The sequence below is a fragment of the Neodiprion virginianus genome, chromosome 2 (genome assembly GCF_021901495.1).
Source record: "Neodiprion virginianus isolate iyNeoVirg1 chromosome 2, iyNeoVirg1.1, whole genome shotgun sequence".
NCBI lineage: Eukaryota > Metazoa > Arthropoda > Insecta > Hymenoptera > Diprionidae > Neodiprion > Neodiprion virginianus.
The window spans coordinates 31518270-31540346 of record NC_060878.1 but is presented as its reverse complement, the minus strand read 5'-3'; the positions used below and the strand labels follow the sequence as shown (position 1 = coordinate 31540346).

Here is a 22077-nt window from a genome sequence, read left to right as displayed (position 1 = left end):
GGACCAGACGACGAATCGGGGAGGGGAAAAGATAAAGGAAAAGATAGAAAAAGGAAGCGAACCGCACGGAAAGCTACGCGCGTATGGACAGTGGTGATCCCGTACGAATATCGCGGACGCGTATAAATATCGCGGAGCGATCGGACCGATAGAGATCGAGGAGAAACGAGACGACGAGATAAATAAAACGCCGGTCCTAGGGAACTGTGAGGAGGAGGTTCTCCTCGCAGCTGCACGACACTCCGGGGCCGTTCTGCGTTTGGGTAGAGATCTGGCCGCTCTGGGTCTGCCTGGGTGCGAGACGGCCGATATAGAACACGAAACGGCGGCGGAGGCGTAAGAATCGGCCGCGGGACCTCCGGAGGCTGTAGTCGAGGCCGGTACGTGGTGATAGAGCCGGGATCGCGGCGTTGGCGCAGAGCGCGAGAGCGGCGGGGCTAACGGGGTGTGTTCTCTTCTCTTCGGAGGAGGCGAGGAGGCGAGGAAGGCGAATACCGAGACGAAGCGAAGCTACGATACAGCCGCAAGCTGCGAGGAGCCGCGAAGCCCTTTCGAACGAGGCAAGATGCGGATTGCGCCTCGCTAGTCTTGGACCGTTCTTTAGTTTCGAGTTTCGTTTCACCGTAAACCCGCTCCAACGCATCCCGACGAGAGAAAAAATACAATACCTGACTACTGCATCTGACGGCAGGGCTCAGCGATGCCACCGTCCCCGCTGCCCTCCGATACCGTTGCCGTACCCTCCAGGTACGCATCGACGCGGTTCACGATCTTCGCCACAGCTTTCATCGTCCTTCTTGCTAATCACCTGACACCCACCGACGCCGTGGTAAGTCCACCATGTACTCAATAGTTTTCCTTATACCTGTAAATACACCACGATCCGCTTACTATGGCCGATGTGCGCCGATCGTTTCACCTGTCGTTACACTTGACCCTTGACCTCTGACAATTATCGCACCGGAGCTCGGCCAACCCCTCGCGATTTTGACAGGTGCTTCAAACTTCTCATCGCCTTACATTCATTCGATTTTATTCTCGATTCATTTTTCAATTTTATTTTTTCCTACTCCTTTTTACCTTCATTCTATTTTATTTTTTATTTCAACTTCTATGCGTTTTTTTTTTTTTTTCACATCATTCCTCCATACGGTCATGACGATGACGTACAATTAGACCGGAAAATGAGCAAATGTGATAATTTCAGCGGTGATGGGAAGACTCTTGGAAAATAAAATAATGTAGAGAAAAAAAAAACAACCAAATGCTTTGGTTTCGTATGCTACAGCGCGAGATAACTAAAATCATTTCATATGTATACATAATAATGAGAACATGTACAGGTGTATGTAAGAAAAAAAAATTATCACGGTGTTTCACACAGTGAACGATACGCGTTGCACCGACTTTTACTCATGTCGTCATTTACGTACGTGCTATATCACCGATCACTGTTCCTCTCAGCCATGTGTATTATAAGCATTCGCAGCTCCTATGCTCCAGATCTCGTTATGCGTATGCGATACGTTCACGATTATCTGAAATCTATATGCATGGATATGTTACGTGCCGTACACTTGATAAATTATCGAGCTGTATAGTATTATAATCATCGTGTGTATATTTTTACCGGAACATGATGATCAATTTTGCGATTCGTTCATACCCTCGCCAAGATTATATAACCAATAACGCACGTTTACCTGTACCATTCGCACGTGTATCGCACACATGTGTCTATGGACAGTACGCGCAGTCGCAACAGCCCAGTGCGCAATGTGTCAGCGTGCAGGACACGTGAGCCGGTGCACGTCCTTTTTTGGTTGCAGTGCAGGAGGCATGGGTGCCTGGGCGTTGCACCGATCAAAGGGTATAACGGATGATCTTTGCCAGTTCATGAAGAGCGATTGACCGTGGCCATATCCGTATCGTTAGATTCTAATTATTTGTAAATCAAAAAAACCACATCGATGTATCGATGTGAATATTACAAACGATATGTATTCGCGCAAGTGATAAATATTCGAGACAAAAATATGTCGAAATATTTCATCTTTTACTCCTTTCGGCCCGTTATGCAAATATACTGGAATATATACTGTGATAATCATGTTTTTAGTTTATATATAGTAACACGTGGGTAGCAGCGTGTTCGTGTGTGTGCACAAGTATAAACAATAGTTCGATCTGTGCTGCGTGGCGACGTTGGCGGGAATAATTGCGAATGAATGATGTAACATTGCTTATGCGCTTGTAACGCTAAACGAAATGGATATAACGTATCGTGTATAATTAATTTGATAGTTACGAAATCGTTATTTTTAAATCAGGCCAGAATTCATACTTGATAAGATATGAAAATAGGGACAGGGATCATCAGCGTGCACGAGAGGCCGAGTTCGTCTGATAGCGAATATGCAAACCCGCCCCACGCATCTTCGCGGCGGCCAGGAAACTGGCGCGAGTCTCAACCGAGGCTCTTTGTGGAAATTCTTAGGAGCTATTAACTCGGTCTTTTATTTTTCGGTCCCTTCGTTAGACCGCCGTTCTTGTTTTTTATTCCCATTCTCTCGTGCCCGCCCTACAGAAACGATCGCCGTTCCATCTTAGGCGTTCGTAGATTGGCCGGTTTCAATTAATAACTCATACGTAGGATATATCAGGGGATTTCGATGCCTCGGTAGAAGAGGCGCCGGTGAACCCTTCGCCTACGATCAGAGCTGACTCTAGAACAGTGCACTGACTTCATCCGGCTGTTGAAGCCGACGTCCGGAGGTGCAACATTCTCTATGATCGCATATTCGAACCACGAAACCTCTGCGTCGGTGCACAGCTCGTCGCCCAATCACATCGACCGGCCCACGCTTCACAATTTCATTCATGAAATATCATCGCTATCCTACCCAGCTGACTAACTCGTTCGTGAGCAGAGAATACACTTGCGTTGATATCGATTCGCTATAACTTGATCGTGCTGTTCGATTTTATGAAAATTATTCCAGCGAGTTGAAAGATTCAAGTAATTCTCGCGAGATGTAACGCACGCGTTGAAGCAACCCACCAACCAAAATTTGTGCAATTTTTGCCAACAAATCCCCGATAATTGAGAAGTCCTGATTATTATTGTTACTGCTTTTTTTCCTATTTCTTTCGTTGCGTGTGAAGTGATGCGTATATACAATAAATTTTAAGTGATTACCCGATCGCAGTAAAAAAAGATATTATTTAATTCTGCGAAGAATGAACGAAAGCTCGGGACGTTATATATGATGTTTGAAAATATTACAGATTGCATTTTTTGATGATTTCACAACGTTCAATGAAAGAACTGAACTAAATCGGCAAATAGCAAAGTTGAACTTAAATTTTATTCACAAACTATGAATGAGAAATTGAATTCTTGAGGAGATATTTGAAAACGTAGGGCAGTGCGTGATGGAAGAAATTCCGTTGACAAAAGGTGAATAATGTACACTAGACTCTTACAACCTTTGCTAATTTGTTGTCTTTATTTCGCCTCTTCTGTTTCCCGTCTCTTTTTCGTATTTTATTTGTTGAGCGAAGTAAGTAGTTGCGTAACACGAGAGCTGGAAACTTACAGCGACAAAAGAAGGGAGTAATTTTAGTATGTAAAATAAAGTAAAGACAAAAAAAGAATTTTGCTGACAATGTTACGAGATTTCATCAGCATATGCTTCACATTTCGTACATATGTGTACAGATATCGCTTCAGACTGCTACGCGGTTTATCGTACGCTCAATGTGTTCGTTACAGAAAAGCATGTCAACGAATTCGTGATATTGGGAGTATGAATTGAAGAAAAGTTGAAGAATAACAAGATTCGAGTAAAAAAAGAGAGGAAAAAAAGACGGTGGTCGACGACACACGCGCACGATGCCAACGTTCGTCACCCCGCGATAACCGGGGAATAATCAGGCGACTCACGGTTCTAATTTCATTACATGTACATACGAATATTCGGATAATGAGGTGGAGAAAAAAAACTGAGGATGCTTGAGACCGTAATGAGTAAAAAACAAATTCAAACGATGTATGAAGACCGAGTGATTGTGAGTTTATCACTCGGCTCAATTTGATAAGGGAACCATTTCGCGCAGCAGTTGAACCGTCAATTTATTATACAAATGCATATCACAACCCGAAGCGTTGCACGTGTATTTTGATAGTTCGACACGTTAGAAAAACTGGCAAAAACGAGCACTGAGGGTAAGAAGAGAGAGAAACGAGGAAAAAAGAAACCAAACTAGCGAAGTTCCTCGGCGTGGCGCCACGAATAAATAATATATAAATTAAAAATTATCACCGTCAGATTTCGTGATACACGTGTTAAACTGACGCAACTATTTGTACGGTCATTTGAGTTGACTTTTTTCGATACGCTATTTTTCGTTCCGCTCAGCTCAATATCTTCTATCATTGCGCAAGAAAAATTACATCCCGCTCAATTTTATTTATTTTTTTTTCATCTATAAATATTAGGTTATCTTTCAGTGTAAGATGCTAATTATCGCAATAACATTGTTTTGTTGTAACAAGTTGTTGAAAAACCCTGGATCAGCGCCGCTGTGATATCTACGTATTAGTTATTTTGTAATCTTCTTGATATGAATTATAGGGTACATAATGTAGAGCACAGATTTAGTTCAAAGATTGGCTAGCTAATTACTGATGTTAACAAGCGTGTACATGTGCACAGACATTCAAGGCCATTTTTTTCTTTCGATTTTATTTCAAATCGTTTTCTTATTTTCAATTCCGGAAGTACATTTTCGGACGTGGATTAATCTCGGGTCGCGGTCGAATCAATGTTTACCCGGCCTTATCGAGGACGCTCGTGTTCAAACAAACCTCGACAGATAAGATGGTATGATTACTTCGCCGCGGTCAAGGATCGTCCCAACGGTGTCAATTTTTTTTTTTTTTTTTTTTACCTCTTATACAACATCTCCCGCCTTTGAGTAATCCAAAGTTTCAACTAATAGCCGAACAAGCACTTTGAACGCATGAATTCCAACAGAATAAATCAATGAGTTATCGATCGAATTACGTAACTGATTTCGTATGTATATGCGTGACGTGACGTGCGTATTACAAAGTATCTTGGATTTTACGAGGGCGTAGCAAGTTAGGGGGTCAGACTGAGAAAAAGAAGGCCTTGTCTAATCTCTTACGAAACTCTAACCCCGTTACGCTCTTCGTAATATTACTGAATATCAAGCGCAAGAGTCAAAGGTTAAGGGGACAAACCGGCCAGTGGATGGATGACGATCCTAAGAAGTAAAGCAGACCCTTTTTTTTTTCATTAACCTCGCGCCCATTTGGCATCATATGGATCGTGTGCACTTTGCATGGATCTCGGTCCCGGAATTTCGGAGCTTCAAATTTTGTTAAACGTTTAGGATAGATCCTCTGTGATCAAATTATACAAGCTACATTCTGCTGCAAATTTCGATTGATTGATCGTCTGTATTTTTCTTCACCGCAAACAAAGGCATATTTGCCGAGCAATTAGAATCTGTATATTAAATTCTATATGTTACATTAAAATCTGTATATTGATTAAAAAATTGAAACATAAGTTGATCTGTCCGCCTTCACTCCGACTGCAGGATCTATCCACGTGATGGATAGCTGACTTTCGGATGACCGCAAACATACTTTTAAGATACCGGATGATCAATCGTTTATAAGAAGAACGTTGAGGTTCCGAGAAAATTTTGCTTCGGATACCACACAGTTATTTACGAATAAAAACAAGAGAATGAACGTCGAGGTGCTCATACGGCCATTGAATAAAGTCATCCAACGTGAAACGAATGCAACCCAATGCCTATGTATAAACATGACCATAAAGGTACGTTGAACCGAATTGAGACCTCGTAGTGTTCGGCCGATAAAACGAGTCTGGCGCCATGGAAGCAAAGGATAAGGTGCCGTTTTAACAATGACCAGCGTCGTGCAGATTGCGTTCGAAGTTGTATTATAGCGTAGTCTGGACTTGATGCAGTTCTCCAAGATCTCCACGCAGCAGATTTGGAATGACGGCACAGAGAAAAAAAGAATTTCTTTCATGGTTTTTTTTTTCTCCTTTCGATTCGGCTTATCGCTTCTCTTTATCGCTCTCTCAGACTCTCTACCGCATCTCTCGCGTCAACCAATTCACCACGTACTTCGCTTGGTAACAATTCGAATCATAACCTTCTTCTCAGCGCGGTTCCCTCTGAACAGTCGCTCCTGCAGTTTTTATTACACATGTGACACACAGTGACACATACATGCACAGGAGTCCGAGATGTGTGATACCTAACGATCTCCAATTTATTTGTATATTATCGTTGTTGCGCTCGTAATTTTAATTATTCTTTAGCACATTATCCTATTCTTCTTTCATTCGTGATCTATATTTTTTTATAGCTTTAAATTATTGTACGGAGACTTTTCTATTTTACAGAACTCGTTTGTAATTTACTGATTCAACAGTTTGAGGACTAAATTCCAACTTGTAAATCGTAATTGTAAAAATTTTTCCAGAGACACGCTGCTTGTGGAAAAAATGACATTAAAAAATCGTCAGCGTTGATTAGAAGAAAAATGTTGATCATATTCTTCGAAGCACTCCAAATCTCTCTTTATATTTTACAACGTCAGATTTAAAAGGAAAAAATACGTTGACTTCTATTTTCGTTTTACCTGAAATATTTCTAGAAAATTCAATTCAAAATATTACAATAAATGAGAAGAAAGATTTTCACCGTCACAGAATAAATATGTATTCACCTCCGCAACTTTAATTGGCAATGAATTATGCGCCTAGACGTTATAATACTTATCCTTGCCCGAGAGCTGACTCAAAACAATTAATCAGACCGCGTATGTATAACTATATCTACGTATCTCGGGAGGAGTATAATAAGAAGTGAAAATTATGTCACTCATGTGGTCAATGTCTCATGCACGCGACTCGTTTACAAAAGCCTATGCGCATAACGATATAGCAATAGGTGTAATATGTACAACAAATTACGTAATCGTTAATGCCACATAACCCAGGATAAAAATACTTCAAAAGTACTTATATGGCTGGATGACGTTCATCTCGCTCTCACTTAGCCTGCGAAGAATCCTTATACCCATTTCCGGCAGTTATGTCTTGCCCCGTTTGAAGAAGAGAGAAAACATTAAAAAAAAATTTGAAAACAGAGCGAAAAAAAGGAAAAAGTTAAAAAACAAACGATCTCTCTTCGTGAATAATTCCTACCTCTGTTATGGTAATAATTGCGCTCAACGCTCCCGAGTTGTTATACCCGTATTATGTACGTATGTATGGACATAGTGTATATTATACATAAGCGTAAAGACGCTCGTAACGTATGGATTTGAAAGGCCAATGTGCGACAAAAATTAGAATTTTTCTAATTACCAATCTAGTTGAAAAATGTAAGCAACCGTCGAGTCCATTTTTCAAATCGTGAAAAAGAAAATACGATAGAAAGTATCGCAAACAGACGGCACATTACGAAGCTGGGAATTTGTTTGCTCTGACAAAGTGTAAACCGAAGCGACGAACGAGTCCATTACATCACTGCTGAATGGTAACACAACCTTTGACAAGTCACCCACGCACATCCCTGCATACAGCCACACACACACACGACTATTATAATCTACAGCGACTAAGAATAATCCGTGGTAGCTTTGGTGATACAGGGAATACAACGTTACAAGTAATTCACAGTATGCGTTGAGATGAAATGTATATAAGAAAAATTACATTAGCGTACGGATTAAGCTATTAGTTGCACGCATTTGAAATCGAGGGGAAAAGTAATACATTTGTTGCCACAACATGTAAGGCAATAAAAATTTTTGCAAATTGAGTAGTAAGCTTGACTGTCCGCATACTTGGAAAAGCCTTGAGCCAGAACTGCAGAATTGTTGCCGATAGAGATGCAAAACTTTCCTTTCTATTTCGCGATGTTGCTTAAACATGAATTTGTGTTGTATATGTATATATATAAGTGTGAATGCCGAGGTTTTGACCGTATGCATTTTGATTCCAGGTCTGCGAAGACTCAGCGACGCAAAAATGCAACTGCACCGGGATTAAGGGAGACCTCGGCGCACCAGGAATCCCAGGATTCGTAGGGCTCGAGGGACCACCAGGGGACACAGGAGTCGAAGGACCACCGGGTCCCAAGGGGGAAAAGGGAGCCGAGGGCGAGTACGGAAGCACTGGTGAAAAGGGAAACCGGGTAAGTATGCACATGTGCAGTATGGAATGCATCGAGCAGCCTCCTCGCGGTTCCCTCACCTCCGGAAAATTTTCGCTAGTCGTACTCAAACAAACCGGCTCGACGTTGTCAGGCCGAAAGAAAACGTTCTCCGCACAAGCCTCGGCTGCTGCAGGAGTCTTTTGCTGAAATTTAAGACGCGGCTGGGATGACGTCAGGTCTGAAATATCCGAAACCTCGAACTGCGACAGTTAAAGTTCATCTGCGTGTATGGCATTGCAATTATTTAGTTTTTTTACTTTTTTCACACCGCGTTGCACGCGGCTGGCTTCGACGATCGCACCATTATAACTTGCTATTGCGTAACGATTTTTAACGACAGTACCGCGAGCTCGCAGGATTATTGCTGCGAGATGTGATTCTGGATATGTCGGAGCGCAGGAGGAACTCGGAATCGACATTTCGTTCGAGGTTATCGGAGAACGTAGCGATCAAAGACCGAATTTCTTGATTTCCATCCGCAGAGTATAAATCATACTTGAGAATGTGTATCGTATAATTTTTAATAATGTAACGAACGCAGCATCGCATCGTGCGAGCGGAGGATAATTTATTGCGAAGATTACGTCACGCGACCTTTTATCTTTTCTCCGAACACTGCAGCTCATGCACGGAATATTTATAATTACAAGAATATCGCAGCTGCCCGACAATGCAGTCGAGATGTTAACGTTATACGCATGCATAAAATTGATTGCGGCTCTTCAATTACCGTAGGAGTCAGAATGGCACAATTCCACCCGTTTTGGGTTAAGCGTCTACAGTAGGCGTTCGTTGTAAGTAATTCTATTCTACATTATGTACGTCTTCACTGCCGCCTGCTTATAGCGGTATAATCGCCTCTCTGGTGCGCTCGCCTAGCGCTACACGTTTGACATTGATCTTTGCCTGATTAATTAAGAACAGTTTGCTCTGTTTGATTGCGGCAGCTCATTTTCTACGAGAACAGCGATACGAATACCCCGCAATAACAGTTTCGCGCACGCGACGTGTATGACCAATCGCAATAAATTATGCAATTGTCATTCCTGGCGTTGGAATCCTCGTGTTTGAGAACAAGTTCGTATACGACGATTCCGTGGAGTCTCTGCTCAATCTTTTTCAATCAAACCCAGAACCCACGGTGAGGCTCTGGTAAATGTACATCAGCTGTTTGCTTCCTGTACGGAGGGAAAGGATTATTTGAGTCGAGTGATATTCGTACCTGATTCAACTAAATGCTGTAGTCTGATGTATCGAACACAATACTTATTTAACTCAACAAAATACTTTTGTGGGACGAAATACTCGCGACGACTTAATGTATAATGAAAGCAAGCCTTTGAATGATCAGACTTGACTATCAATTTATTCAAGATGACACGGCGCGAGTTCCTTGCAATAATGTGAAATTTGTTGCGAAAAAATGGGTGATTGAAATGATTAAAAAATTGATGGAACGTACCTCAATCATTTTGTTTTAAAAATATGAAATTGTTGTACAAAAATAAATTCAGCTTGTTTTAATTCATGTTTCGTTAAGTCAAGAGTTCAACGGTTGAAAAAGGTGATGAAATTTGTTCTAACAAAAATCTTTTTTGCATATAAACTGAACTGTTATTCAAACGTACAAAATGTATTCTCCAGATGACGTCACTTATAATTTTGCTGACTCCAAATTTTGTAGGATCTGCCCGATATTTAATGAGTAAAACCCGAAAACTAACCGTTGTATAGATAGAAGTATAAAATTAAACGTGTCAATAGTTTTTGATTATTTGTAGTCAACATCTTTTGTCTCACGTTATCCGTTTCTGAATTTCGAGCCAACTATCCGGTTTTCTAACTATCTCTAAAGCTATTTCGGTAGCGAGAAATTTCACCGCCTAGTGGCCGTTTATAGTATTAGTATACTGATTATTACGATCAATATATTCTGTACTTGTTTCAAAGCACGCGTTGTTTCTTTTACCTCGTGAACAAATTAGTGCAACTGAATCAATCAGTTACGCCACACAAGCTCGAGTTAGAACAACGAAGTGTGGCACTCAGTTGATGTAAATTTTTCATTGGCTAGATTCATGTGCTTATTTTATTTCAAGTACCTAATTGTTTCTGTCATCGAATATGCGACTTGGAGGAACAATAAATAAACTTCAAATGAAATATTAAGCTGACTCAATTTCGGAAACAGATCGGATGATTCAATCGAATCGATGCTTCACTCGAGCCCGACACGAACGGCTTTTGTTGAATCAAGATATTCGATTCACTAAATGATTTTGACAAACTATGACTGAAGTCATCGTATTTGGAACAAATAAGGGATACTAGATTGAAGCGAATGGACTCCAACAAAATCTATTTTCTTCTTTCATGAATTCTTTCCCCCCCGAATGTTTCACAACCCTTTTCTTCCTACACGATGTTAAATGCTGTAACATTTGTTCAAAACGAACTTCCTCGATAAGTAGTTTCTCTACATGTATACTTAGATTGTTCATGTGTATTATACGGGCGGAAAGATAGATACGCATGCGGATGTGATGACGAAGAACAACCGTGATTAAACGTTTCTGAAAGTTTTAATTACGTCGTGGAGGGATCATGTATGTATTGGTAATGCAGTTGGGGTGTTGTAAAGCTTAATTCTTCCGCCTGGATAAAAAAAGTTAGGGTTAATATGAGCGAAAGCAGAAACTTCCTGAAACTCATTTTGACACACGCCCCATCGGCGTTTCAGAAATATAGAAGTGTGCGAGGATTGAGTAATGGCTATAGATATTTCAAAAAAATAACCCGGTTCTCACGGAAATCAGTATTACGAAGCTGCACGGTTGGCGTTTATTGTCACAGTCTCTAACTCCTCAGAAAATAAATTTTCTTAACTTGTTCCAATAAAAAAGTTCGCTAGTCATACAATTTTAGATACTTACTATTCTAAATATACATGCAACCTGAAAATTGGTAACTGGTGGTAAATACGAAATTAAATTTCAGAGGCTCTCAGTTGAAATCAGTGATCTTTTGTTGTCAATATGCTTAAAAGTATTACTTTTATTCGGAAAACAGTTAAACCTATGACTGCACTCATAATTATCCTGTAGGCTGATTCCATTCAGTAGTACAGAAAAGACTTGTTAAGTGCGCTTTAAAATAGGCGCGAGAAACCGTTTGAATGATATTTGCGCATCTCGATTTGTCGGCTGTATCATCGTGACGAGAGCTGGACATTTTCCGTCACGATGCAATCTGCAGGGGTGTGGGTGGGTTCGATATCTGAACACGAGATGTATTTCCCGAGAATTATTCAACGGAATCGGTGCATCGTTGTAGCAAGTGGGATGCAGGCCACACGACCCTAGTTCCCTCGATAACGGACTTCCCATTGACAACTAGATCGCGGCGTGCAACTGTGCAGACAGGATGTGAAATGTATGTCTTACTATCTCGTGGTGTATCACTATAAACTACACTACGCTGTCCAGCGAGATATGACTACGGTATGTACGTAAAAAATGGCGTACGTGAAGGGACCGAGATGAGCGAATGAGCTCCAAAAATAGGTTTACCCTACTTTTTCATGTCCGTCCGACAGTGCGCCACCTTTTTCCTCAAGTTACATCTTGGATTTTAGTTTGATTAACGGAGCTCTTACCACTCGAGCTGAGTCTAAACAAAGAGTAATAAATATACTTACAACAATGAACACCTGCATCAGTAAATTTATGACAGTCTATTTCGTCTGGAGCTTCTTTTTTACTCCCCCAGGCTGCTCTATACAATAAATTTATCCCCACATACGAAGCTTTATTGTTCAATATTTATGAATATTACTTATTTTTTCGAGAACCTCGTTTCTCCTGAGATTTGTTCTCCTACATATACACGTATGTTGGTTAAAAACTTTCAACCTTACACTACGCCACTGCAAGGATGTCTCGAGATGAATTCCTCCCTTGTGCAACGGCTCCGTTTCTGTAACCTAAGAACTCCAAGAAGCTTGTGCAAAAATTCAAACACAAGTTTAAAACTTTGCTGACGTTACGGATCCCGCATCACGATACACTTAGACCTGCAGATATCTTAACGACAAGAGTTCTTCGCTGAAGACTAAGCAAGGTTGTATCAACATTGTTGGGTATTTAGGTCTGGCGATGCAAGGTGGCGCTCATAAATAGAGCATTCAGTCGTTGTAACTGTAAAATAATTATTATCCATGTACCGGTTACAATATGTTAAGAAAAATGATGCAAACGAAAGGTTTTCGCTGTCGTCGCAGAAGATTTAACGACTGCAAATTCCCGTGAGAAGATTTATCCAGACTGAGTTAATTTTTTGCGAGAACATCTCCGAAGCTCGCCCATGCGGTCACCGCAGTGTTCGTGGAATTCAAATATATCGGGTGATTCATGATTTTTCACCAAAAGTTGAATACAAACACTGTAGAAAAAAAACTTTTGGTCAGATAATTACGACAATAATAAATTGCATAAAGATAACGAAGAAAAAATTATTTCCACGCCAATTTCGTGGTTAATCAACTTGCATAAAAATGATTTTACAAAGTCACAGAAAATAATTTCTTTCGCTTTTGCACCCGTAGAGATTATGCGAGACATCGTGAAGTACAAAAGGTACCAACGTTGAGTATCGTCAGATCGGTTTGACCAATAAATAAAAAACGACGAATATGTCAGAAAGGTCTCGGATTATGCTGCAATGACACGAGTCTCTTGTAAAAAACTTTCTCTCCATATAGGGACCAATTTAACCCGCCTACGTATCGATCTGCTAATTTCACGTATAGACAACATATGTCAAGTCCTTCAAGGATCCTGAAACACCGCACTCCGCAGGGTGCAAGCTTCCAAATAAAGAGAATTTTGAAACAGTAATTTGCCAAAGTGAAATCATTACTGAAGAGAAAAGAAATCATACGTGAAATTACGATGAAATCTTAGACGTCGATGTGTGCCTGATAAAGAATAAGATTTTGATAATTCGCTTGCAGTCCATCGTTATATGTATACCTGTGAAGCAAAATGCGTTTACATTCAAGTAAATAGATATAAACTAAACACCCTGTGCATATATTTCTGCAGCTCCATTACTTCGCCGAGTTGTGGGAAGATAAATCTTGCAGGGATTGTTTAACCGGGAGAACCCTCCTCCTCTTTCCTCCAACCCGCGTTTCCTTTCTGACTCTTTGACAAACTGGAAGTAAGAAAACTCGCTGACACGTGCTAAGCATCGGATGTAGCAGGCCCTCCACATCTACCGTTGACCGCTTGCGAACTTCTCAACCTTTGCGCGGATAAACTGCGAAGAGGCAACCGTGCGAGCCACATGTTATTTTTCCACCTATCGAAGGCCTAAAATATTGGAGATTCTGCGTCATATATTGAAAACACAAAGAAAGTCTATATACCATAATTAAGAAGGTCAAAATTTTCTCAGTGTCGTTGAGCAATTTTTATCAAATTTAAATCTTATACAAGTATTTCATCTGGGCTGTAGCGAGAAAGCAAAGCATGAAAGAAGAGAGAGAAGGTAGAAAAACACAAAGAACAAAAAAACTAGGGTGAAAAATATGCATAATGTATACGTACGATAGGCGCAGGTAAAACGACGGAGTCTGGGCACGGGAATGAATTTTTTTTTACGATTATTTGCGAACTCTTCAACATCTTCGGCACAACCGGTTTCAGTGGTCCAGGTGCTTTCGGCTCTTTGGACCTCCCGAAAGGCACTCAGTCAAACTGAACTTGTTTTATTCGTGTAATTAATCTTTAACATTGCCCTCCCCATACATCGACCAGATTTGCCGTTATTATCTACGACACTGCAGCGTATGCATAACGTGAGACTTCCGGAGCTTTGGCGACACGCGATTGATAATCTTAAAAAATATTCAGGGCATTGGTATATTTATTTTAACGACTTGAAGTAAAAAACTTTCGATTTCATAAAATATTACACACATATCTAAGAACTACAGAGAAGAATCATTCCTCAATGTATACATGTAAAATTCGCACGTGGATGTGCGTAAATACCGACCAGTGTATCCGACAAGTACATGCCGAAATTAAAATATGCTGTACTTAGCGTTAATCTTAACTTGAAAGACTTATCTTCCTTATTTCGGCTCTACTTGTCTATAAAACTAGGTGAGGGGACTGCGGAGATTCTAAAAAACAAGCGGTAAAATGAATACAATTAAGATATTTATAAATTCTCATCTGTTCAGGGCGACAATGGACTACCAGGATTTATCGGTATCTCTGGAATCTCTGTAAGTATACATTTAGATTTGCATCTAACGTATCAACACTCGCAGATAGTTAAGCAGCTACAAAGTAAATATACCGATTGACAAGCAGATCGTGTAAGATCATGAAACACTGTTCGTACGTTGCTTAACAAGTATAAGTACATCAAACAAAATGACAGACCTTTTTTAATTCCAATTCAACAGGGACAGCCCGGTGCTCCAGGTGTGAGGGGTCCGGATGGTCTCGACGGATGCAATGGAACTGACGGAATAGCCGGAGCTCCCGGCAGGTCGGGTATACAGGGTTTACCAGGTGAGCCAGGTCCTATCGGGGACCGAGGATTTCCCGGAGAACCTGGCGATGGTGGAATTAATTCAGTTGGAGTAAAGGGGGAACGAGGAACTCCTGGATACGACGGAAGTCAGGTAATCTTGTGCGAAATAAGGGATGGCGGGGCATGATGGGGACATTGAGCTTTGTGCATAAGTAAAACACACTATTTTTACAATTTAAGTATCATGTCAATTAGATATATAATCGTTTACGGCATTCACGTTTAAATCAATTTTCATTGAAAATATTATAAAAATTTTGCACACTTCACATACATCCGTTGGATCCTGAAACAAGAGGTATTCAATTTTAGTACAGTGACATACAAACAAATCGGTACAAATGCGCGGTATCTTTGTATTGGTCTACGAATATGGGATGAGGTAAGATGGGATACCGTTCAACGCTACAACTATATCATATTGATATAAACATTTTCTATCGTTACGATTTTTTGAAGACCAGTCATTTTGACTGGATTTGGTAGAAATAGCATCGGCTTAACTTCGGTAGTTCTAGTTTTAAGCAGTATTTACTCATCTTGCCCCAGTAGCTAATGCAAAAAAAAAAATAAACAAAAACTGTGACAGGAATATGAGCTGTGATTAAAAATTATGCTCTCACTTGCTGGTGCACTAATTTCAGCTGGCATTAACACCTGTATTCAAATTATCACGTTACAATATTATACCAATGTCACGCAACTATTTAGATGGAAAATTAGAGCAGAAACGACGAATTTTCGTTTTTTTGTCTAGCGGCGAAAAAGCGTCCTTCATCTATAATGCAACTCGGGTGGCTGGCGGCCGGTGAAAGACACTAAACGCCGTTTATACTCTCGTTAATTGATGTTATGACACCTGTCCCGTCTTGCCCCCGTCCCCGTTTTACCCCGCCCGCCCTTGCCGAAGAGCACCCAACAAAAATTGCATTACACAATGAATGCATAGATTAGCTAATTGTTTTTCAAAACTCTTCACCCGATAACAAACACACTTCTTCCTGTTCAGGGACATACAGGATTTCAAGGTCTTCCTGGAAGTTTAGGAGCCCCAGGAGAGACCGGAGACACTGTAAGTATATATATGGTTATTGTTGTTGTAAGCGTTGGGACTTTATTATACATTTTTTTAAATCAGGGATACATGGGAGAGCCTGGACTTCCGGGACTTCAGGGTGATCGTGGAGAAGACCGTTGGGGGGTTAAGGGTACCCAGGGAGAAACAGGTGACACCGGTGAGCAAGGTGAACCAGATAATCAACTGATCAGACCTGTGACCGACGTATTACAGCCAGGTGTTACCGGACCGACCGGTGCTAAAGGGGATCGTGGAGATCGTGGACCGAAGGGAGTGCTTGGTTGGAAAGGACGCGTTGTAAGTCTTTACCCCTGAGATGAACTGAACAGTACATGTATCCGAAAGACAGTGAAGAAGCTTCCATATTCTGTAGCTGCTCTTGACTCACTGCATTGCGTATGAAATAACGGGTTGTTAAACTATCATTTTTTATCGGCACAAAAAAGCGTCCGCAACAGTCGGTGATACGCGAGAAATAAATATTTCAGGGTCGACCTGGAATCATAGGTCTAAAAGGATTGAAAGGTCATCGAGGTTTTCAAGGCTCGAGAGGAAAGCAGGGGATCGTGGGCACGCTAGGACAGCCTGGGGAGAAAGGTTCAAAGGGCGCACCTGGATTCGAGGGTAGACCTGGAACTGATGGCTCCAAAGTATGTCTTACCAAATGAAACAGAGGAAAATATCTACACTTGTATTTTGCTGACAATGAATTGAATACCTCTGTATTGCTTCTGCGCAGGGTGAACAAGGTGAACTTGGTAATGCTGGTCCTCCAGGAAAACAGGGTCCCGAAGGACCCCGTGGACTTTACATCCCAGATCTGGACGAAATAATTAAGGGAAGCGTTGGAAAACCAGGAGAAACCGGTCAGTTTAATTTGTAAGAAATATTCATGGACACTGTCCTTGGCATGATGCCTTTGATGGTCTTGCGTGAATATACTCGATGAGCTAGTAGGGTAATAAGCTCAATAATATAAGCAAACTTTTAACACTTACGTGATCGCAAATAGTTGTATTCGTGCGAGTCCAAGAGAAAAATAACGATGAACTTGTTTTTTATTTCTTAAGCAAGAAAAGCACAAAGCGTTCTCACGTCTCACTCGATCGCCGCATGGCTATCGACGACCGCGTCACATGTTCCCGTTCACGTCATCCTCTTTTCTTCGTTTAAAATGTGTCGTGTGATGCTCAGTTACCGAGATATTTCAATTTCTAAACTTGCCCCTATGCTCAACTAGCCTCGCCCTACCTTGACATACGACTTCTTCCAGGTCCGCCTGGTCGGAAGGGAGATCCAGGATTATTCGGGTCGCCCGGAAATGTCGGATACATCGGGTTGCCAGGTCCACCAGGACCTCCAGGTCCGCCTGGTCTGCCTGGACCGAAGGGTAAATCTGTCAGAGGAGACCCTGGTGATGACGGTAAGCAATGAATCAGTTTCTCTCATTTTGTACGTCACATCCGTAAGTATGTTCATTAACCGGTTGACTGGTACGAATTTCTTTCAGTTTTCGTGCCAAGATTGGTGACAGTCACAGACAACCGACCAAATTAGACCAAAATTAGTATCCGGGACTTTTTTGGGTCCCTGATTTCATTTCAGAACTTATCTTTTGAATTTGCCTGCTCCTGAGAGTTAAAATAGGGATGACACAGGGTCAATTTTCAATTTTATTGTGAATCTTGTTGTTATATTCAAATTCGAAATTTGGTGTACCTGTAGGGGTTTTTGGGGTTTTCAATGCCAATGCAAAAGTTATTCCCTGAATTTGCCACCCCCTGAGGGCGAAAATAGGGGTGAGTCAAATTAAATATTTAGTTTTATTATGAATTTTTTTTTACTATATTCAAGTTCGACTTTTGTATACCTGGGGGGGGTTTCAAGTATAGCCGTCAACATTTTGGATCCTCCATTTTGCAATTCTTCTATTCTGGTAACGGATTCATCATTAGTAACCCCAAAAACCCCCGAGTAAGAATTTTCAAAAGACTTATTCCACTTCTTGACTTTTTGGTACGAAGGTGCTGAGGCCTGGTCGTAATTACCGGTATTTGAAGCCACCATTTTGAATCCCTCATATCGAGTTTTCCAATTCTACTTTCGAATTCGGATTTAGGGGCCCCCAATACGGTAGTGTACGAATTTTCGTCCAAATCGATCGAGAAATTAGTTATTAAAAAATATGCATATATGCATCATTACCAGCCAACCGGTTAAATGCAAAACGATATTGACTGTTTTTAGGAGCTCCGGGAGTAAAGGGAAATATCGGACCGACCGGTTTTCCTGGACCTCAAGGAATAATGGGAGCAAAAGGCTTTCAAGGTGAGACGATCGTCGGCCCGCCCGGTGAGCCTGGATTACGTGGCATAGATGGATATTGGGGATTCGCTGGTGATCGCGGTGAAGATGGTGCTGAAGGTAATTCAAAAATACAGTCAACACCTTTACAAACGTATATACTCATCGTAATTGCTTTACAATAACCACAGCTACTCGCGCTAATATTTTTCTTTCGACCCAGGACCGAAGGGATCCCCTGGAAGAGGTGTGCCTATAAAAGGACCTCAGGGAGAAGTTGGACCACCAGGACCACCTGGTCCCCCAGGAATGGACGGTCGACCAGGCCCCACAGGATTAATGGGACAGAAAGGATTGCGAGGAGATGATTGTGGCATCTGCAAACCAGGTAAAAACTATTAATTTCTGACTATTTGTATTAATTTGTACGTACAAATCACAAAAATTTAGGTAGCATCAATGGTCCAATCATTGAGGGGGTTCCTCACCCAAGAGTGTTGTATAACGTTCACGATTTTCAAAAATTGTATGGGTTGCGGAGTAAGGAAGGGAAAAAAATTGGGCAGATCGGGTTTAGAAATAGGCAATGTCAGCTTCGATTTAAAAAAAAAAAGTTATATCGTAACATGAAAATTGTAGCTGCTACGGCTACCGAAGTTATGATGTGCATAAAGCAGCGTTGAAAACGGTAACCATGTTTTCAGCCAAACGAAGTATCTGAAAAACAAAAACCAAAGATCACTTTAAAGGCTAAATAGATGAATCCCTCTATCCTCCTGTGGAACCGATTTTCAAAGAAACGAAATTTAGTAGAGATATGAACTTTTTTTAATTGGTAAGTCACATTATCTGGATTTTCAGCAGTGGCTTCAGCTGCATGTATTGAACGGACAAACGTTCACGCAAACAAAAAAAAATTATTTTCGAAACTAAGGAACTCCCTTAACGTATTTTGATATGACAGGTATCCCTGGCGCAAAAGGTGAACGAGGAGAGCCGGGCACGGATGCTTTCCAAGGCCCACCAGGACCTCCCGGTTTACCTGGACCTCGAGGATACGACGGACCTGCAGGTCGGCCTGGTCCGATGGGACCAAAGGGACTCCGGGGTATGCCTGGTCGTTCTGGGCTCGCAGGTATCCAAGGACCAAAGGGGGAAAAGGGAAAAATAATTTGGCCGGCCGAATCTTCAATGAGAAGCCCGCCTGGCGAACCAGGATTCAAAGGTTTCCGTGGTGAGGAAGGTCCTCCAGGGCCACGGGGCTATCCCGGTATCCCAGGTGACTATGGGCCGACCGGATTTAAAGGAAATAAGGTAAATAAAAATAAAATAGTAGTATAGTAGTATTGCATATTGTTACCCGGACACATACAGGATCCATAACAAATGGTTAGAAATTAAATCAATAACATTGCAGGAATGAATAATTGATATGAAAAAAATAATTAAATATAATAAAACAGAGACGGAATTATACTGAAGACAAACAGTTGATTATTCGTTTAAGCAAAAGGCTCTAAGAAGGCAGCTGTATTGTAGAAAGTAGAATATGGCTTTAATTGATTTCGCATCTTCGCAATTTACGATATCCGGTGCTCTATGGTACGATACGACATAGGGGTTAAGGTAAAATTGACGGTACTGATCGAAAATTGGACAGTCATTGACGAGATGTTGCATTGAATCTTGCATTCTCGTATTACAGACTGGGCAATGGTGGGTCAAAAAAATCAAGTATTTTTTTTTTTGGATCCGACACATGAAAACTAGTTCCTAGGTACCTCTAGAAAGTACTCACCAAGTATGAGCTCTTAATATTAACGGGAAGATTATGCTTATCATAGTTTTCCATTTTCAATTTAGTATCACATAAAAATGGTCATATCTTATCAACAATAGATCGTTTAACCAATCGCAAAGTCAATATTTGTAGGAAATTGAACGCTCTACAAAAAAGTTCTGTTATGGTTAATCGATTACTCTAGCCATTCAAAAGATATTCGCAGTAGAATTCCAATGCCTACTGATTTTAATAGTTTTTCAATAAATATTTCCAATTTATCCATTTAATTTGTGAATTTTGAGATAATTTATGTTCTATTTCAGGAAAAGAAGGTTTTTATTTAAGAAATATCATTTAACATGTCAGCAGAAAAAAAATTTCTATTTCACCATATGAAATTTTATAATTCCATACAGTATTGAATCAAGTTATTTTCCTTAAAATACTTCAATCTTTGACCTTGAATATCTTTTAAATGGTTGGATTAATGAAAAAAGTGTAAAAGACCATTTTTGTAGAGCGTTCAATTTTCTATAAATATCGACTTTGCGATTGGTTAAATGATCTATTGTTGACAAGATATGACCATTTTTATATGATACCAAATTGAAAATGGAAAACTATGATGAGCATAATCTTCCCGTTAATATTAAGAGCTCATACTTGGTGAGTACTTTCTAGAGGTACCTAGGAACTAGTTTTCGTGTGTCGGTTCCAAAAAAAAAAAATACTTGATTTTTTTGACCCACCCTAAGTCTGGGCATGGATATGCATAGTTAAATTTGGAGCACAGCTGTTTGAATCATGGATGACGATAATATTTGCTAGCGAGTCTGACTTGTATAAAGACTTTCAGAGCTTGAAAATTGACTCTTTGGCTCAGGAACGAGGCCTCGATTCCATCAGTAGGTCTTTGGATTTGGAACTGTGGATAATGGGCATTACAGGCAATTCTTAAATCACGTTGGTGCAATTGGGCTTTGTATTTGTCTAGAAAAAACAGTTTATATGTCTCCATCGATCAGAGTCTAGAGTTTCAAGGTCCGATTTTTAAGAAGGTGGAAAGCGTCTTCAAAATCAGCCCTCGAAATGTCGCCGTCTTTTCCATGGTCTCTTTTCCTCGTTACATATTCTCTGATGTCGCAATCTGAGCCAGCTCCATCTTTGGTGAATGTGAATGCTCTTGGTTTTCTGCCAGGTTTATTTTTTATTGGAGATGGTGAAATTTGAGCACTCTCCATAGCTTCAGACTTTTGACTTGTTTCAGCAATTGTAATTCGAGGTGGATTAGCAAGCTAATATATTTTGTACATCTACTGCACAAACCATTCAAACCTGAAATCATTTAATTTTTTCTCCGTAATATTCAGCTGGTATCTCATGCACAGGCTTACACTTTTTATTATTAGGGATTAGTTGTTGAAAATTAACAATGAAAATAGTTTAGAAATTAGTTTTAAAGATTTACTTGTTGGCCAACATTTTTTTAAATACTAGAGCACCTTACAAATACGTGTTTAAAGTACAGTCATACTTTCTAGCTGTAATGAAAAATTAAATATACGATTTCAGTACTTAACTATTTTACTTTATTCGAATCAGGGTGACTACGGTGATGCAGGAAGACCGGGGCGGAACGGTGTGAACGGTCGGGATGGTTTACCGGGTGCCAAAGGTGACGATGTGCTAATTCCGAAAGAATATCTCGTGGGTGATCCGGGAGGTCCCGGAGAGCCCGGTATACCAGGAGATCAAGGAAACATGGGACTTCGAGGACCGCGGGGATTTTCGGACCCTCGCCAAATCACAGATAGACTCAGAGGAGATCGCGGTCCGAAAGGAATGCCTGGCGATGCAGGTACGTAGTTAATCCTTTGAAGCATACATTTTTCTTTACAGTCAAATTCCATGAAACTGGGTACGCAAGGAGTTTCCGGGGTCGCTGAAAACGAATCCAATGTCAGAATTTCAAAATTCAAAATGGCGGATCCAATACCCAGTGAACACG

At 40.7% G+C, this 22077-nt stretch overlaps 1 protein-coding gene across 1 annotated transcript in view; it reads left to right on the top strand.

Annotated features, from left to right (window-relative positions):
- Nucleotides 1-90: 90 nt before the first annotated feature.
- LOC124297890 (collagen alpha-5(IV) chain-like) overlaps nt 91-22077 on the top strand; it is a 31592-nt gene continuing 9605 nt past the window's right edge. Inside the window, exons 1-13 of the mRNA XM_046749244.1 lie at nt 91-829; nt 8083-8274; nt 14546-14590; nt 14774-14995; nt 15914-15976; nt 16043-16279; nt 16471-16632; nt 16722-16848; nt 17256-17405; nt 18230-18406; nt 18510-18674; nt 19251-19600; nt 21672-21927. Of these exons, the coding sequence (XP_046605200.1) occupies nt 701-829; nt 8083-8274; nt 14546-14590; nt 14774-14995; nt 15914-15976; nt 16043-16279; nt 16471-16632; nt 16722-16848; nt 17256-17405; nt 18230-18406; nt 18510-18674; nt 19251-19600; nt 21672-21927 (2275 nt within the window). The 5' untranslated portion in view covers nt 91-700. The remainder of the gene's footprint in view (nt 830-8082; nt 8275-14545; nt 14591-14773; nt 14996-15913; nt 15977-16042; nt 16280-16470; nt 16633-16721; nt 16849-17255; nt 17406-18229; nt 18407-18509; nt 18675-19250; nt 19601-21671; nt 21928-22077) is intronic.